This window comes from Tachysurus vachellii, chromosome 15, assembly GCF_030014155.1.
Source record: "Tachysurus vachellii isolate PV-2020 chromosome 15, HZAU_Pvac_v1, whole genome shotgun sequence".
Taxonomy (NCBI): domain Eukaryota; kingdom Metazoa; phylum Chordata; class Actinopteri; order Siluriformes; family Bagridae; genus Tachysurus; species Tachysurus vachellii.
In genome coordinates, this window is record NC_083474.1 from 20,118,109 (window position 1) to 20,134,863 (window position 16,755).

The following is a 16,755-nucleotide window of genomic DNA, read 5'->3' on the forward strand; positions in this document are numbered from 1 at the left end:
CATTCATTCATTCATTCATTCATTCATTCATTCATTCATTCATTCATTCATTCATTTTCTACCGCTTATCCGAACTACCTCGGGTCACGGGGAGCCTGTGCCTATCTCAGGCGTCATCGGGCATCAAGGCAGGATACACCCTGGATGGAGTGCCAACCCATCGCAGGGCACACACACACATTCACTCACGCAATCACACACTACAGACAATTTTCCAGAGATGCCAATCAACCTACCATGCATGTCTTTGGACCGGGGGAGGAAACCGGAGTACCCGGAGGAAACCCCCGAGGCACGGGGAGAACATGCAAACTCCACACACACACAAGGCGGAGGCGGGAATCGAACCCCGACCCTGGAGGTGTGAGGCGAACGTGCTAACCACTAAGCCACCGTGCCCCCCCCCAAGTGACATCATTCGTTAGTTAATAAAAACAGGTAACGTTAGGCACATCGGGTTGTGACGTGATTTAAGACGGATAAAATCGTGATTATTTTTCTAGCTCTGCATAACCTGAGTGTTTACTCAGTATTTATTACTATAAAACAACACAAATGTGGTGCTGCTGATATGTTATCTTTGTTTTAAAGTTATTATAACTTTTGCCATCATTTGTTCCAGGTGACTTTTAAACTGTATCAAAAAAAAGTAAAAAAAGTCTCACGTCACTGATACGTATTTCTTACTAAAATTTTCTCCTTCTAGAGTTTTTTTTTTTTAATACATATTTCATTCCATTTACCCAAAAATGTTAACACTGGCGGTTCGAACACTAACACCATCAGTGTGCATCCATGAAAGAGAAACAGAAAGAAAGACAGATACATATTTACGTATTGATGATGTGCAGCTTAATAAACTTATAAAGCACAAATACAAGCTTTGGTACAAACATCCTGTCTCACTCCTCATGCACCGTGAATCTGTCCCAAAATACAAATATAACGATAAAGTCCTTACTTCTGAAATATAAAAATCCCCAGGACCAAAACGAAGGAGATGAGATCTGTAGCGACCCAAATCGAGCAGTACTCATGTGGACTCTGAAACAGAAATCAGTAAAATAAAATGACAGAGCAGACGCTAGATGGCGCTGTGACACAAAACAAATACCAGGTCCTGTATTCATAAACATTCTCAGTGTAAAGAGTTTCTCCTATTGACCATTTTTGCTAACACGAGTTGTTCTTAGTCTTAACAATAAAACGTCAGGGAATAAACATTTATAGCTGCTATAACATGTTATAACTTACGTAACTAACTTGTTTCAGCATTAAACGCGACTGTAAAACAGATTAATTCAGTTCGATTGACATTGTCTCAAAGCGGCTTTTACAGAAGTACAGAAAGAGAATAAAAATTTTTAAGCTTAAAAATAAGTTATTATTTATCTCTAACATTTATCCTTAATGATCAAGCCTGAGGTGACGATGATGAGGAAAAGCTTCCTGAGATGATATGAGGAAGAAACCTTGAGAGGAACCAGACTCAGAAGTGAACCTCATCCTCATTTGGGTGACACTGAACAGGAAATAATGTAAATGTAATGTAAAGGGTTTAGACGAGCCGTTCTTTAATGTTAGTGTCTGCAAGTTGTTGCGGTATACAAGCAATAAAACACATCAGGATGAACTATTAATGGAAAATAATCATCTAGGAGTTGGTGAGTGTTACTGTGATTCTTCACACCTTCCTGTTATTGATTGTTTTAATATAAAAGCCCTAAAAAATGTTATTCCATACATCTAAATCTATTACTGGTACATTTTAAATGACTAGAACCAAAGACCATTACTTTTTTTTTACAATAACAACATTCGTTTTCAAAAGTATAGGCTGTATAGGTAAAAAAATATTGGCACCCTATTTCAAGTACATACAACCTGATTCTGTTTTTGAGCTCTGTTCCTGTGTTTGAAGTCCAAAAGTTAAGAAACTAATCAACAAAATACACACACACACACACATATATATGTGGATCACAGCGAATCATGTTTCCACATAACTCTATCCTCATCATCCTCTACTCTCACACCAATTACATTCATGTCCTCATTTAACACATCCATATATCTCCTCTTTGTCCTTCTTCTTGACCTCTTACCTGGCAGCTCCATCTCCAACATCCTTCTACCAATATAACTATTTCCCTCCACTGTACATGTCCAAACCATCTCAATCTATCCTCTCTGTCCTTGTCCCCAAAACAGCCAACCTGATCCGTCCCTCTGATGTGCTCGTTCCTAATCCTGTCCACTCCTAAAGAGAACCTTAACATCCTCATCTCTGCTACCTCCATCTCTGCCTCATGTCTTTTCCTCACTGCTACAGTCTCTAACCCATACAGCAGAGCTGCTCTAACTACTGTCTTATACACCTTTCCTTTAAAATAAATAAATAAATAAATAAATAAATAAATAAATAAATAAATAATAATAACAGTAATAACTGTAAAAAATAACTGGGTTAAGAACATTAAAGGTTATATATTTTTTAGTTGTTGATATATTATATAGTTGTTGATGTTTTTCTATCTATTAAAGGTCACAAGGTTGGCAATAATTTGAAGGATGCTTTATTGAACACGTAAGAGGAATGACAAAGCGCTGTGTCGTTCTCTCACCATTAGCCAAAGAGGCGAAAAAACTTTCCGGAGGATTTGCGGTGCTTCAGAGGAGACGGAGTGAACGCCGCTGCACCAGAGTACGGAATAAAGCCACGGCTCGTTCACGGTGTACAGGGTCACACTCACGTTACCCGCCGTGTACGTCCTGTTAAACACACACACACACACACACACACACACACATTACATATATTACATAGAGACCCAAGGAAGAAACACCAGAATGAACAAACATCAACAATGAAAGTCACTAATGAAATAAAAAGTAACCTTCATTCAGCTGCACTGTGGTATAAACTGTGATAACTATATTATATACTACATGAGTAAATAAACAAATAAATAAATCTATCTTGCATAGTTTGGTAAAAAAAATAAATGTTTTCCTTAAGACCAATGTCAGTTTTGCTTTAAGAAAATAAAGTGAAAAAAGTGACATGACCTGAATGTGTCTCTTAAATAATATGTAGAGAAATCTTTAAAAATCATTAAATATGATAAACAAACAAGAATCGCCGGAAGCAGTTCATCTTTCAGCATGAATCGATATGTTATTCACAGAAACGTCTGCAGATCATCTATCTAACAGAATATTAATGAAATGAGATTTACTGCATTAAGGGATTCACTGGATAATGATTGCTTATTATATAACTATTCATTCATTCATTAGCATTAGCATTATATTATTTGTTTGTTGAACAGCTATTTGCAAAAACTGTGTGTGTGTGTGTGTGTGTGGTGTGTGTGGTGTGGTGTGTGTGGTGTGTGTGTGTGTGGTGTGGTGTGTGTGTGTGTGTGTGTGTGGTGTGTGTGTGTGTGTGTGTGTGTGGTGTGTGTGTGTGTGGTGTGTGTGTGTGTGTGTGTGTGTGGTGTGTGTGTGTGTGTGTGTGTGGTGTGTGTGTGTGTGTGTGTGTGTGTGTGGTGTGGTGTGTGTGTGTGTGTGTGGTGTGTGTGTGTGTGGTGTGGTGTGTGTGGTGTGTGTGGTGTGGTGTGTGTGTGTGTGTGTGTGTGTGTGTGTGGTGTGGTGTGTGTGTGTGTGTGTGTGTGTGTGTGTGTGTGTGGTGTGTGTGGTGTGTGTGCGTGTGTGTGTGGTGTGGTGTGTGTGTGTGTGTGTGTGTGTGTGTGGTGCGGTGTGTGTGTGTGGTGTGTGCGTGTGTGGTGTGTGCGTGTGTGTGTGCGTGTGTGTGTGGTGTGTGCGTGTGTGTGTGTGTGTGTGGTGCGGTGTGTGTGTGTGTGGTGTGGTGTGTGTGTGTGTGTGTGTGTGTGTGTGCGTGCGTGCGTGTGTGTGTGTGTAGGTGCTCACCGTATCTCCTCAGCACTAAAATGGTTGTAGCGCAGCAATAATCTACTGATGCCTTTCTCATGGAGATTCTCCAGAGTCAGTTTCTCAGTGGACATTTGCTGGAAGCCTGGAGCCTGCTGCTTTACCAGCTTTCTGTCCCAGTCCACACTCCACACCACCTACACACACCACACATGATCTCATACATCACCAGCAGGACGGAGTGCAGGACAATTGTCTCTACTCGTCAACTTTCTATCAGTTCACTAGATGTGCTCAGTACATACAGTACTGTAGTGTATAATGTACTGTGGCATAAAAACTGCACAAATCTTAGTCATGTGTCTCACAAGGTGCTGAGGGATGCCTGAGTTCAGGACGGTGCTCAGGGTGATGTTGACCCAGTTCAGGTTGTGTGGGTGCCCCGGTGGAGGCCTGCGGAGGGTAAACAGGGCGGAGCGGTTGGAGCGGGCTGCCAGCTGCAGCATCTGTTCCAGACTGCAGACCGTCTGATTCCCCACTAACCTGCGCTCTCGCTCAGACATGTACTGCACTGACCAGTACGGGTCACCCTGCAGGACAAAAAACACCACCATCATCTTTTTATAAAGTCATCCATCAATTTATCTTTATATCTATATCAGCCCATCCATCTCCCAGCCTTTCCAACCATCCATCCATCCATCCATGCATCCATCTTTCCAGCATGTTATCCATCCACCCATTCATGCTTTCCTTCTTTCTATCCATCCATCCATCCTTCCATCCATCCATCCATCCATCCATCCATCCATCCATCCATCCATCCACCCAGAATGATATTCATTCATTCATTCATTCATTCATTCATTCATTCATTCATTCATTCATCAGTTTATCTTTCCATCCACAGAATCTTCCCATTAATCTTCCGGTTTTTCTATTTATCAAATGCAATTATCTACATATAAACAAATGTCCACTTATCTTTCCAAATATCCATTGACTGGTCCATTCTTCCATCCCTCCATTAAATTATCTATCAATCTGCTCATCTTTTTGCCTTTCTATTCATCCATCCATTTATCTTTCTAACCATCCTCATCATTCTCTTCATCCATTTATCTAGCTATGCATCTTTCTAGCAGGTTATCCATCCATGGCTTTCCATTCATCCATCCATCCATCCATCCATCCATCCATGGCTTTCCATTCATCCATCCATCCATCCATGGCTTTCCATTCATCCATCCATCCATCCATCCATGGCTTTCCATTCATCCATCCAATCATCCATCCATCCATGGCTTTCTATCCATCCATCCATTCATCCATCCATTTATCTTTCTAACCATCCTCATCATTCTCTTCATCCATTTATCTAGCTATGCATCATTCTAGGAGGTTATCCATCCATCCATGGCTTTCCATTCATCCATCCAACCATCCATCCATCCATCCATCCATCCATCCATCCATCAATCAATCAATACATATATCAATACATTTCTCTAGGTGGCTTTCTAAATCTTTTTATACATCCATCCATCTAATCATCCATCCATTTATTCATCCATCCCTTCAGTTGCGTACCTTCAGAAACCAATGGCCGGCATTGAGCATGCTCAGCTCGGTCCAGTTGAAGAACGAGGCATCATCATTCTGTCTCTCAGGAAAGACTTTGCTCACGTCTGTGGTTCTCTTTAGGTTACGGTCTCTCATCAGGAACGGTACTCCATCCAGACTACAACCAGAGAGCAGTTACACAAACCCACTACACATTAATACTGTTTGATTGATCTGGTGAGATTTTGTATTAGAAGGCATTTATTTCATATTTATGGTTATTGCCTCAGTAAGATTTTAGACATCAGGAGAGAAGAGACAATGCTAAAGAAAAATAAAAGCTGGTGAGTTTAAACTGTAAAGTGGTATAAAGGAGGACATGCTGCTGATTAATAAACGTCATTTGTAATAACCTTCATTTATAATGGCTTATAAATCAGGGGTTGGATAGTCTGCATCCAACCTGTACTCTCTCTCTGTCTGTCTGACTGTCTCTCTGAGTCAGTCTGTCTCTTTTTGTGTCTGTCTCTCTGTCTCTCTCTCTCTCTGTCTCTGTCTGTCTGACTGTCTCTCAGACAGACAGACACACACACAGAGAAAGACAGTCAGTCTCTTTTTGTGTCTGTCTGTCTCTCTCTCTCTGTCTGTTTGTCTCTCTCTCGGTCTGTCTATCTGTCTCTCTGTCTCTGTGCCTCTCTCTCTCTGTCCATCTGACTGTCTCTCAGACAGACAGACACACACACAGACAGACAGAGAGAGAAAGACAGTCAGTCGGTCTTTTTGTGTCTGTCTCTCTGTCTCTCTCTCTCTCTCTGTCTATCTGTCTCTGTCTGTCTAACTGTCTCTCAGACAGACAGAGACACACACAGAGAAAGACAGTCAGTCTCTTTTTGTGTCTGTCTGTCTGTCTCTCTCTCTCTCTGTCTGTTTGTCTCTCTCTCGGTCTGTCTATCTGTCTCTCTGTCTCTCTCTCTCTCTGTGTCTGTCTGTCTGTCAGTCTGTCACTCCCTCTCTCCCTCTCCCTCTGTCACTCTCTCTCTCTCTCTCTGTGTCTATCTATCTGTCTCTCTCTCCCACTGTCTCTCTGTGTCTTTATGTCTCTCTTTCTCTCTGTCTCTCCGTCTCTCGTGTACACTCATGTTGTTAGTGTTTCTGTATCTGCCTGAATTATCTACTTAATTCCATCCTCTTTTCCATCCATCATCCAGACATGAGTAAACACACCTCCCAGTGATCTCACACTCATATGTCTCTCACTCACACACACACACACACACACACCCCTGTAAGTCTAAATGGTGTATTGATCTGTACTTCACTCAGACAGTGGAGGATGGACAGGAAATATGTGAACGAATAAATGAATAATTACCTGATGGCCACCTCGGTCTCCAGGCCGCTGACATTCTTCTGCACAGCTCTCTGGAAAGAGAGCAGCGTGTTCTCTGGAGCCAACTGACAGGAAGCGGAGATAAAAAAACACACACAGGGAGAGTTAACCTTCAATCCAATGGTTCAATCAAACACGGGGAGATCAAGCACCAAGGGAGGAAGCAGCAGAGAAAATGCTGAGAGAAGGGAATAAAAAAAGAAAGAAATAAAAACCGAATGTTTGACCTTAAGGGTTGGGCGTAAAATAAATGTACTATACGAAAGAGGGAAAGAAAAGAAAAAAGAAAGCATGACGAAGAGATGGGGTAGGATTAGTGTTGAGCCTGACTATTTCCCCCAGGATATAAACAGCGCTTAAATCTCTTAAATTATTCTGATATCATTAATAACTGACAGTGGAGGAAGCTCCGGGAGGCAGCAGTGTAGCACAGAAACAGTTTACTCACACGCAGTAACATGACTAACGACACTCAGACCTAATGGCAGGTTTATGGCAGTTCACCAAGCCATAAATACAAAGAGTATGTAGAGGAGAAATGATTTCTCTTGCAACTTCACACAGGATCAATAAAGTGTGTGTGTGTATGTGTGTGTGTGTGCGTGCATGAGTGTATGTGTGTGTGTGTGCGTGCGTATGCATGTGTGTGCGTGCATGCGTGTATGTGTGTGTGTATGCGTGTTTGTGTGACTGTGTGTGTGCGTGCGTGTATGTGTGTGTATGAGTGCGTGTGTGTATGTGTGTGTTTGTGTGCATGCGTGTGTGTATGTTTGTGTGTGTGTATGCGTGCATGCGTGTATGTGTGTGTGTATGTGTGTGCGTGCGTGTGTGTATGTGTGTGTATGCGTGTGTGTGTGTGTGTGCGTGTGTATGTGTGTGTTTGTGTGCATGCGTGTGTGTATGTATGTATGCGTGTGTGTGTGTGTGTGTGTGTGTGTGTGTGCGTGCGTGTATGTGTGTGTATGTGTGTGTATGCGTGCGTGTGTGTCTGTGTGTGTGTGCGTGCGTGTATGTGTGTGCATGTGTGTGCGCGTGTATGTGTGTGTTTGTGTGCATGCGTGTGTGTATGTATGTGTGTGTGTATGTGTGTATGTGTGTGTGCGTGCATGTTTGTGTGTGTGTGAGCATGCGTGCGTGTGTGTATGTATGTGTGTGAGTGTGTGTGTGTGTGTGTGCATCTCCACCAAAAAATTTACTGTACACTCTAACAAGACTAGCAATGTAATGATCACAAAGCACCCATCCATCCATCCATCCATCCATCCATCCATCCATCCATCTGTTTACTATTAACAGTGGTTAACAATGTTAACATCTCCTTCCATGCATCTATTTATCTGCTTTTCCGACTTTTATCTACCCCACACAGAACCAGCTTTTCATCGACTCAGCCTTACATATGTATTTGCCAGTTTATCTCTCAAGCCCTTCATCTTGCTATCCATCCATCCACCCATATATCCATCCAATTAACCCATCCATTTATATGTCTTTTTAAACATCCATCCATCCATCCATTCTATCAAATGTATTCCATCAATCTACCGTATCTTTCTACTCGTATATTCATCCATCTTCTTATTTATCATCCATCTACTGCTCCTTCCACGCATCCATCCATCCATCCATCCATCCATCCATCCTCCACATATTTGCCTTTTTACATATCAATCCTTCTTGCTATCCAGCCACCCATTCATCCAATAATTTTTCTATCCAACCATCCATCTATCTTCCACCCCATTAACTCATCTTTCTTTCTACCCACCCATCCATTTACCTTTCCATCCACCTGTTGATTCGTCTTTCTATTCACCAATCCGTATATCACCTGTCCTTCTTTTGACACAGCTCTTTTCCTTTCAATCCGTCAATCGTCCATCCACCCTGTGTCCACCTATCAATCCGTCTATTTCTCAATTGGCTGAGAATTAACATCATAACATCCACTTTTAAGAGTTGAACACATTTTCAGTCTAGACGTTTTGAGGTCAGGTTACATAAAAGTGGATCTCCAGATTAAGAAACATAATTTGTGTGTGTGGGTGTGTGTGCATTTGTGTGTGTGTGTGTGTGTGTGTGTGTGTGTGTGTGTGTGTGTGTGTGTTAAAGCATAGAACACAACAAAGAAAGTAAACTTTTGTGCTATACAGTGGGCAGGTCAGGACTCGTTCCTCTTACTCACACACACACACACACACACACACACATACTCCACAACACACACACAAACACACACACCACACATCCATACACACAAACACAAAAACACACACACACAAACACACACCCCACAAACACACACACCACACAAACACCCCAGAACACACACAACACACACAAACAAACACACAAACCACAAACACATACACACACAAACACAATCACAGACACACACACACACACACACATAAACACACACATAAACACACACATAAACACACAAACACACACATAAACACACACACGCACACACACCAGTTCTTCCTAGTTACAGAAAATCAGGATGAGCCACAGAGTCATGGAGAGCTGGTCTTTCAGCTGTTATATTTTTCTCTTTTCCCCTCATTTATCCCTCAATCCCTCATGAACCTAATCAGCTAATTACTGAAACTTTCAGCAGTTCAGACAGATGTTCAGACATTTGTGACTAGAATTGAAAATGTGATTTAATTTCACTTACAGTTAATAAGAATGATCAAAGTGACGCCTTGTCTCAGTGCTGGACTTACCATGGGAGCTCCGCGCTGGCCGATGACTGCAGGTCGTGCTTTAAGCTTGTTTCGCTCCATGATGCAGGGTGATGTGATGGACAATGGGGTCAGGTAGAGGCTCAGGAGCACCAGCAGGTACACGAGCAGGAGTATAACCTGAAACACTACAACAAACAACACAGGCATGAACATCAGCACACTTTACTTAGTAAATAAGTAAGTAACAGGGACGAGCCCTGAGTTGTCTCCTGTATGGCACAGAAGATGATTTTTCACACACACACACACACACACACACACACACACACACACGCACACACACACACACACACGCTCACACACACGCTCACACACACGCTCACACACACGCTCACACACACGCTCACACACACGCTCACACACACGCTCACACACACTCTCACACAGACACACACTCTCACACAGACACACACATTCTCACACACGTGCTCTCAGACACACACACGCTCTGAAACACGCTCTCACACACACACACGCTCAGGCACACACACGCTCGCGCACACACACACATACTTGTTCAGATGATAGCTAATGGCCCTGAACTGTATCTTAGCGCTTGGTTAAAGCTCTACAAGGACACCACTGGGAAACACTGATGTACATGGAAAATTCCACAAAACATTAATTCACATTAACCAGCATCCTCATTTAGGAAGAAGGTACATTGAGGGGAAATGCAGGTGTATAAAAAAGGCCTTCTGTTCTGTGTAATAATTAACATTGGTTTGATACGGTGAGATTAGGCTGTGGTGAAAAAAAAAGGACTTACTGGTCTTTTCAGATCGAGCCACTTGTCCAGCTACCAGCCAGGCCAATGCTGTAATTGCAGCCAGAGCTCCGATGTGCAAGAATGGTCCTGTGGCCTGACACACACATGCGCCCGCACACACGCAGCCCCGCACGCACGCATACACACACATGCACGAACGCATATACACACGCACACACACACGTGCGTGAACACATACGCGCAAACACACGCACACACGCACGCACACACACGCACGCACACACACAGTCAGACAGCGATCTTGGTGATGAACCAGATTTACAGTATCCCAATTTATTTTTGTTGAATCTATTATCTGGATTCTGATTGGCCAGAAGCTCATTGCTTGGACTAAATTATTTGGTCTGAATACAGCATACATACTTGTAGAGAGATTGAGAAGATATCCCACTCCTCACTCCATATCTGACTGACTGATATCACGCCGATCATGGTGGTCAGTAAAGCTGCAGTCACTCCGATCTGAAAAAGACCAAACAGGTCATGAATTTCAAGAGGTCGATAGAAGCACCCGAGCAAAACAACGTACAAGGAAAGTCTCTGTTATTTGACAGGAGAAGCTAATTCACTGAGGCCTTGGGATAGAATGACCTTGTGTGCTGATGTGTTAGTGGTGGATTTTTCATCTCTCGCACACATACACATACGCACACAGACACAGGGATGCTTTATCGCTATATAACACGTACCTTATGGATCCAGTGCAGGTTCAGCTGCTGTCCAACTGCGATGTGACATAGTGCTAAAATCTACAACACAATAACAGAAAAAAACAAAAAAATTCAGCACAGTTAGTGATGACAACGTGTCACATTTTTAGTTTACTAACACACCCGATTCATGAATAATCATCACAAAAGAAACCGATGAAATACAGGTCATTATTTTTATCCTTTGCATTTGTTGTATGTATAAGAAGAGTCAATTTATGTGATTGGCTCCTGTCACTGTGATTGACAGGTCAGAACGAATCGGTCATCCCGTCTACACAAACTCGTCTATGGACAACAGGGCGAACATTGTAAGGTTGTGGAAAACTCTGACCTTTTAACATTGTAAGGTTGAGGAAAACTCTGACCTTTTAATCAAGTGCAGATGTATGTCAGTATGTAAGGACATACACATACAGAATGTACTAAAAAATATCAAGAATGATGTGTCATGTGTACTGACATCAAAACTTCAGATGTTGGTGTGTGTCTGGGAGATATAGTTAGACACAGATGTTAGGTTTGTCTGAGAGAAGATGAGCTCCACCTTCCTGAGCTGTGGAGTAGGATCAGTGCCTTGAAGGTATGAATACAGGAAGTGACGGCTCACCAATAAAAATGCGATATAGGTGAAGCCTGCAGCTGTCGTGGCCAGTATGGGAACAGTTCCATCACTCCACTCGCCAGACTGGTTATATAAATACCTGGAAGGAGAAGAAGGAGAAGGAGAAGGAGAGAGAGAGAGAGAGAGAGAGAGAGAGAGAGAGAGAGAGAGAGAGAGAGAGAGAGAGTGTGAGTGAAAGTGAGAGAGAGAGAGTGAGAGAGAGAAGAGAGAGAGAGTGTGAGAGAGAGTGTGTGAGAGAGAGAGAGAGAGAGAGAGAGAGAGAGAGAGAGAGAGAGAGAGAGAGAGCGGGAGAGAGAAGAGAGAGAGAGGGAGAGAGAGAGTGAGAGTGAGAGAGAGAGAGAGTGCGAGTGAGAGAGAGAGAGAGAGTGTGAGTGAAAGTGAGAGAGAGAGAGAGAGTGAGAGAGAGAAGAGAGAGAGAGTGTGAGAGAGAGAAGAGAGAGAGAGTGAGAGAGAGAGAGTGTGAGTGAAAGTGAGAGAGAGAGAGAGTGAGAGAGAGAAGAGAGAGAGAGTGTGAGAGAGAGAAGAGAGAGAGAGTGAGAGAGAGAGAGTGTGAGTGAAAGTGAGAGAGAGAGAGAGTGAGAGAGAGAAGAGAGAGAGTGTGAGAGAGAGAAGAGAGAGAGTGTGAGAGAGAGAGAGAGTGCGAGTGAGAGAGAGAAGAGAGAGTGTGAGAGTGTGAGAGTGAGAGTGAGAGAGAGAGTGTGAGAGTGAAAGTGAAAGAGAGAGAGAGAGAGAGAGAGAGAGAGAGAGAGAGAGAGAGAGAGAGAGAGAGTGAAAGTGAGAGAGAGAGAGAGAGAGATAATCATTATACACTGTGCTGGGAACTGAAACAGTGAGTCATGATCACACGCACACACACGCACACACACGCACACACACGCACACACACGCACACACACGCACACACACACACACACACACACACACACACACACACACACACACACACACACACGCAAGTGAAGAGGTTTCTCCTGACTCATAATATACACTACACAGGCCAGTGCTATTCAAAAAAACGTGCAGGAAACCATCACCAATGCATCCCAGCACTTTCAGGAGCAATGACAGGTGTAATCTCAGGACCTTGAGGCATAAATGGCTCCATAGAGTAAAGACACAAAATGGTAAAGTCAACTGCTAATGCTACTGAGGTGATTAGTATATTATTCTAATGATTTTATGGTTCCTGAATGCAGGTGATCTGAATTTCCACCTGTTTTTGTTGTGTCCATGTTGATCATAGATATCGTGTTGATATATTCATACTGTAGAAAAGTTCCAAAAAATACACAAATGTTTGGATCTTCAATGTCAATGGTGATCTCAAACCCATTTTTGTTCTCAAACCCAAGACCTTGTTCATCTAAAAAGCAGCTCAAATTTTATCTTCAACCACTAAAGCTCTGTGTGAGGTTATCAAAAGAGGGGAAAAACATACTGTATGTCTCACACTAAAAGCCAATAGAGTCCTGACTCAAATGATATCAGATGCGTAAGTATCTGATATCATTTGAGTCAGGACTCTATTGACTCTATTTGAGTCAGGACTCTATGTTTGTGAACATCTATAGATGAATGGATGGATAGATTATAACACAATTATTACATTTACAAGAATCCCCGTACTGAAGTTTACAGTGTCTTGCCTCAACAAACATCATCCCACCTCACTCATACATATCGTTATGGAGTGCTTTGTGAGGCTTGTCATTAGGCACATCAAGAACCTGCTTCCACCATCACTGGACCACTCGCAGTTTGCGTATCATCCAAAACGCTCCACAGATGATGCCATTGCCACCACCCTCCACCTGGCCCTTACACACCTAGACAGAAAGGCAGTGGCACCCCCAGAAACTTTTAATAGGGGTGGCCAAAGGAGGCCACAGCAAATCTTCGGGTGGCACCAAAAAAAAAAAAATCTGTGTAGTAACTTTAGATGGAGAGGGGGAGGGGCAGTGAAACAGCTACTCTGGTGGCGCCGATCAATCTACAATCTTTTTTGGTTGCTGCAGCGTGTGCTTCACTTTATTTATTTATTTATTTATTTATTTATTTTTCACTTCATGAACTATTGTGAATTTTCATTGGGCATTCAAATTCATACTAAGGGTGGCCACAGGGGCCCCCCCTTTGGGGCTCAGCTGCAGAAAGGACACATACGTATAAATGCTGTTCGAAGACTTAAGCATTCGACACAAACGTCCCTCAGCAATTGATTGAGAAGCTGAGCCTGCTGGGCCTGAATACCTCCCTCTGCAACTGGAACCTCATCTGTCCAGAGCGGGAACGGCATCTCTAGCACCACAATAGTGAGCACTGGGGCTCATCTCGTGGCTCCGTGTTCATCCCGCTGCTGTTTAATTTGCTGCCCCACTACTGTGTAGCACTGCAGAGTTCAAATCATGTTTGCAGATGACACAATAGTGGAGGATCTCATCAGCAATGATTGTGAGTCAGTATACAGGGAGGAGGTGCAATAGAAAACACCCTGGCTTAGGGCCAACAACCTGTCTCGAAACCACTTTAGAAGGCACTCTCAGAAACACTCTGGAAGCCACTCTCCGTAAATATTGCTGGATCCCATGTGGTGATTGTCAAGAGCACCAAATACTTTGCCGTTCACATGGCGGAGAACCTCATCCGGTCACTCAACATGAGCTCCATCAGCAAGAAAGACCAGCAGCACCTCTACTTTATGCGAAGGCTAAGAAAAGCCCGTCCCCCTCAAACAATCCTTACTACCTTTAATAGAGGTACCATCAAGAACATTCTGAGCAGCTACATCACTGAATGTTGTAGATCACAAGACCCTACAACGGATATTGAAGACAGCTGAAAAGATGATTCTCTCAGAGCCTCTCTTCTCTTCATCACAAACATTCACACTACAAGCTGCATCTGCAAAGCCAACAGAATTGTCTATAATCCCACACACCCCTCACACACACTCTTCACCCTCCTGCCATCTGGAAAAAGGTACTGAAGCATTCATGCCCTCGCAACCAGACTGTGTAACAGTTTCTTCCCTCAAGCCATCTGTTACAGCCCGTGAGCTACGAGCTGTCATATGTTCCGTCCTCTGCCTGTGCGTGCATGCTTAACTCTTCAGGTCCACTCCGTACTCCAGCTCAGGCTTCCCTGGCGTTTGAGCACTTCTTCCACAAGATGACGTCAGTTATGGTGACTGTATAAAACTGGGACGGAAGGCAGTACCAGAAGCTTAGAGGCTCACTTGGCGTGTTGCGGTGTTTTGTATTCCATTTTGTGATTTGCATGCTTCAGATTTTGATTTTCCACATATTAAGTGTTCTTTGCATAATTATACTGTGGCTTGGTTGTACAGTATTTGTGATTATGGCGGCATTTGATTTAGTTGCGTTTACGCTGTGTCCTACTTTAGAGGAATTTGATAAGTGTAGGAATGACCATCTGCTTCTGATAGCTGACTTCTTTAATATTTCGGTTTTGTGGAAGCAAAATGGTGGTTAAAGCTGTGCTGTATGAGGCACTAGTAGCTCCGCAGATCTTACCTGAGCGGGAGGTGCTTCCGGGTGTCCCTAATCGGCCACCTCAGGCTTCTGGTACCGCAGGTGCCGATAAGGAGCCTGAAAGTTGGTTGGGTAACAAAGCCTACTTCGAATGGCTTTGGGTCGGTTCAGTAGATCCTGGAATGCAGATTGCGCTAAAAGAGCTGGAGTTGGAAATAAAGCGGCAAGAGTATAAGATGCATTTGGTTCACAGTCAGGAGAAAGAGTTGAATGCAGAGAGGAAGAAGCTCGACCTGGCTGTTCCATGTCAAATGCCAGTGCCTCTTAAACAAAATTTCTCCTCATCATCAGCAGGTTCCCTGCTCCAGTCTGATGTCTCCAGCATGCCAGCATTGCAAATTCCAATCTCGGCCTCACCAATAAGCCAGCCTGCTTTCAATGTTAGCTAACAAGTTGGTTTAGTGCCTGTATTTAGAGAAGATGATGAGTAAGTTCGATGCTTACATTTCTGACCGGCCTAAAGGTTTGTGGACGCTGTTGTTGCAGTGCAAACTGTCAGTAAAAGCACAGGAATCCTGCTCAGCTCTCACTTTTCTTTAAGTCTACTGTAGAATATGAAATTGTTAAGGCTACTGTTCTTTGTGCATATGAGCACATGCCTGAAGCTTGCAGGCAGAGTTTTAGAAACTCTGTTAAAGCAGTCAGCCAAACCTATGTTGAATTTGCTTGTAAGGATTCCACCCTGTTTGGGAAATGGTGTTCTGCAAGTGGTGTGCAGACTTTTAAACAGCTTAAAGAGCTCATTTTGCTGGAAGAATTTAAGTGTTAGCTCTATTTGTGGAAAATGTTACACCTCCTGAATACTTCCCAGAGGTAGACATTCTACATCTTGGTGGAGATTGTGTCTTCTGTTCACCTAACTAACTCTGAGGTGTTGCAGCATTTGCCCAAGAAATCGGTTGGGTTGCCTTTGTCTTACAAAGAGGATATCAAAACCCTGATTACAAGATTCGCTGGTTTGGTTGCTGATGTCCCATCTCAAACAACGTTAATAGAGCATGACATTGGCATAGGTGATCGTGCCCCTATTAGCGATCATGAAGCAGGAAACAGAGTATTTACTAAACTTGTATTTTAGTGCCCAAGGCTAATGCCTTGTTTCGTTTTTGTACAGATTACCAAAAAGTGAATGATGTCACAAAACCTGCCTCATTAACTGCTTCCTTGGTATTGAATTTGGAAAAGTGTAAATTTGGTATATGTCTTGGTAAAATAGTGGAGCAGGGTATGGTGAAACCTTTGGATGCTAAAATCCTAGACATTTTTGCATTTCCCATTCCCAAGACCAAATAAGACCTCAGACATTTTTTAGGCATGGCTGGATATTATCAACGTTTTTGTAAAAAGATTTATTATGTTATTTTATCCCTTACAAATGTGTTACACCAGAGAGTCTTGTTTAAGTGGTCTCCAGAGTGCCAGACTGCCTTCAACTTGATGAAACTGCTGCTATCCAGGTCTACAGTTCTTGCTGCACTT

At 43.0% G+C, this 16,755-nt stretch overlaps 1 protein-coding gene across 2 annotated transcripts in view; it reads right to left on the minus strand.

Annotated features, from left to right (window-relative positions):
* The window catches only part of gdpd5b (glycerophosphodiester phosphodiesterase domain containing 5b), a 64,565-nt gene that overhangs the window by 7,713 nt on the left and 40,097 nt on the right, over nt 1-16,755 (minus strand). For both annotated transcript variants that reach the window (XR_009649631.1, XM_060888796.1), the window contains exons 4-14: nt 11,711-11,804; nt 11,080-11,139; nt 10,754-10,852; nt 10,370-10,463; nt 9,580-9,725; nt 6,830-6,912; nt 5,485-5,635; nt 4,263-4,484; nt 3,934-4,091; nt 2,625-2,772; nt 962-1,044 (exon numbers count right to left, since the gene is read on the minus strand). Coding sequence is in view for 1 of the 2 variants with exons in the window: in XM_060888796.1 (XP_060744779.1) it covers nt 962-1,044; nt 2,625-2,772; nt 3,934-4,091; nt 4,263-4,484; nt 5,485-5,635; nt 6,830-6,912; nt 9,580-9,725; nt 10,370-10,463; nt 10,754-10,852; nt 11,080-11,139; nt 11,711-11,804 (1,338 nt within the window). In the remaining variant the exon portion in view is untranslated. The remainder of the gene's footprint in view (nt 1-961; nt 1,045-2,624; nt 2,773-3,933; nt 4,092-4,262; nt 4,485-5,484; nt 5,636-6,829; nt 6,913-9,579; nt 9,726-10,369; nt 10,464-10,753; nt 10,853-11,079; nt 11,140-11,710; nt 11,805-16,755) is intronic.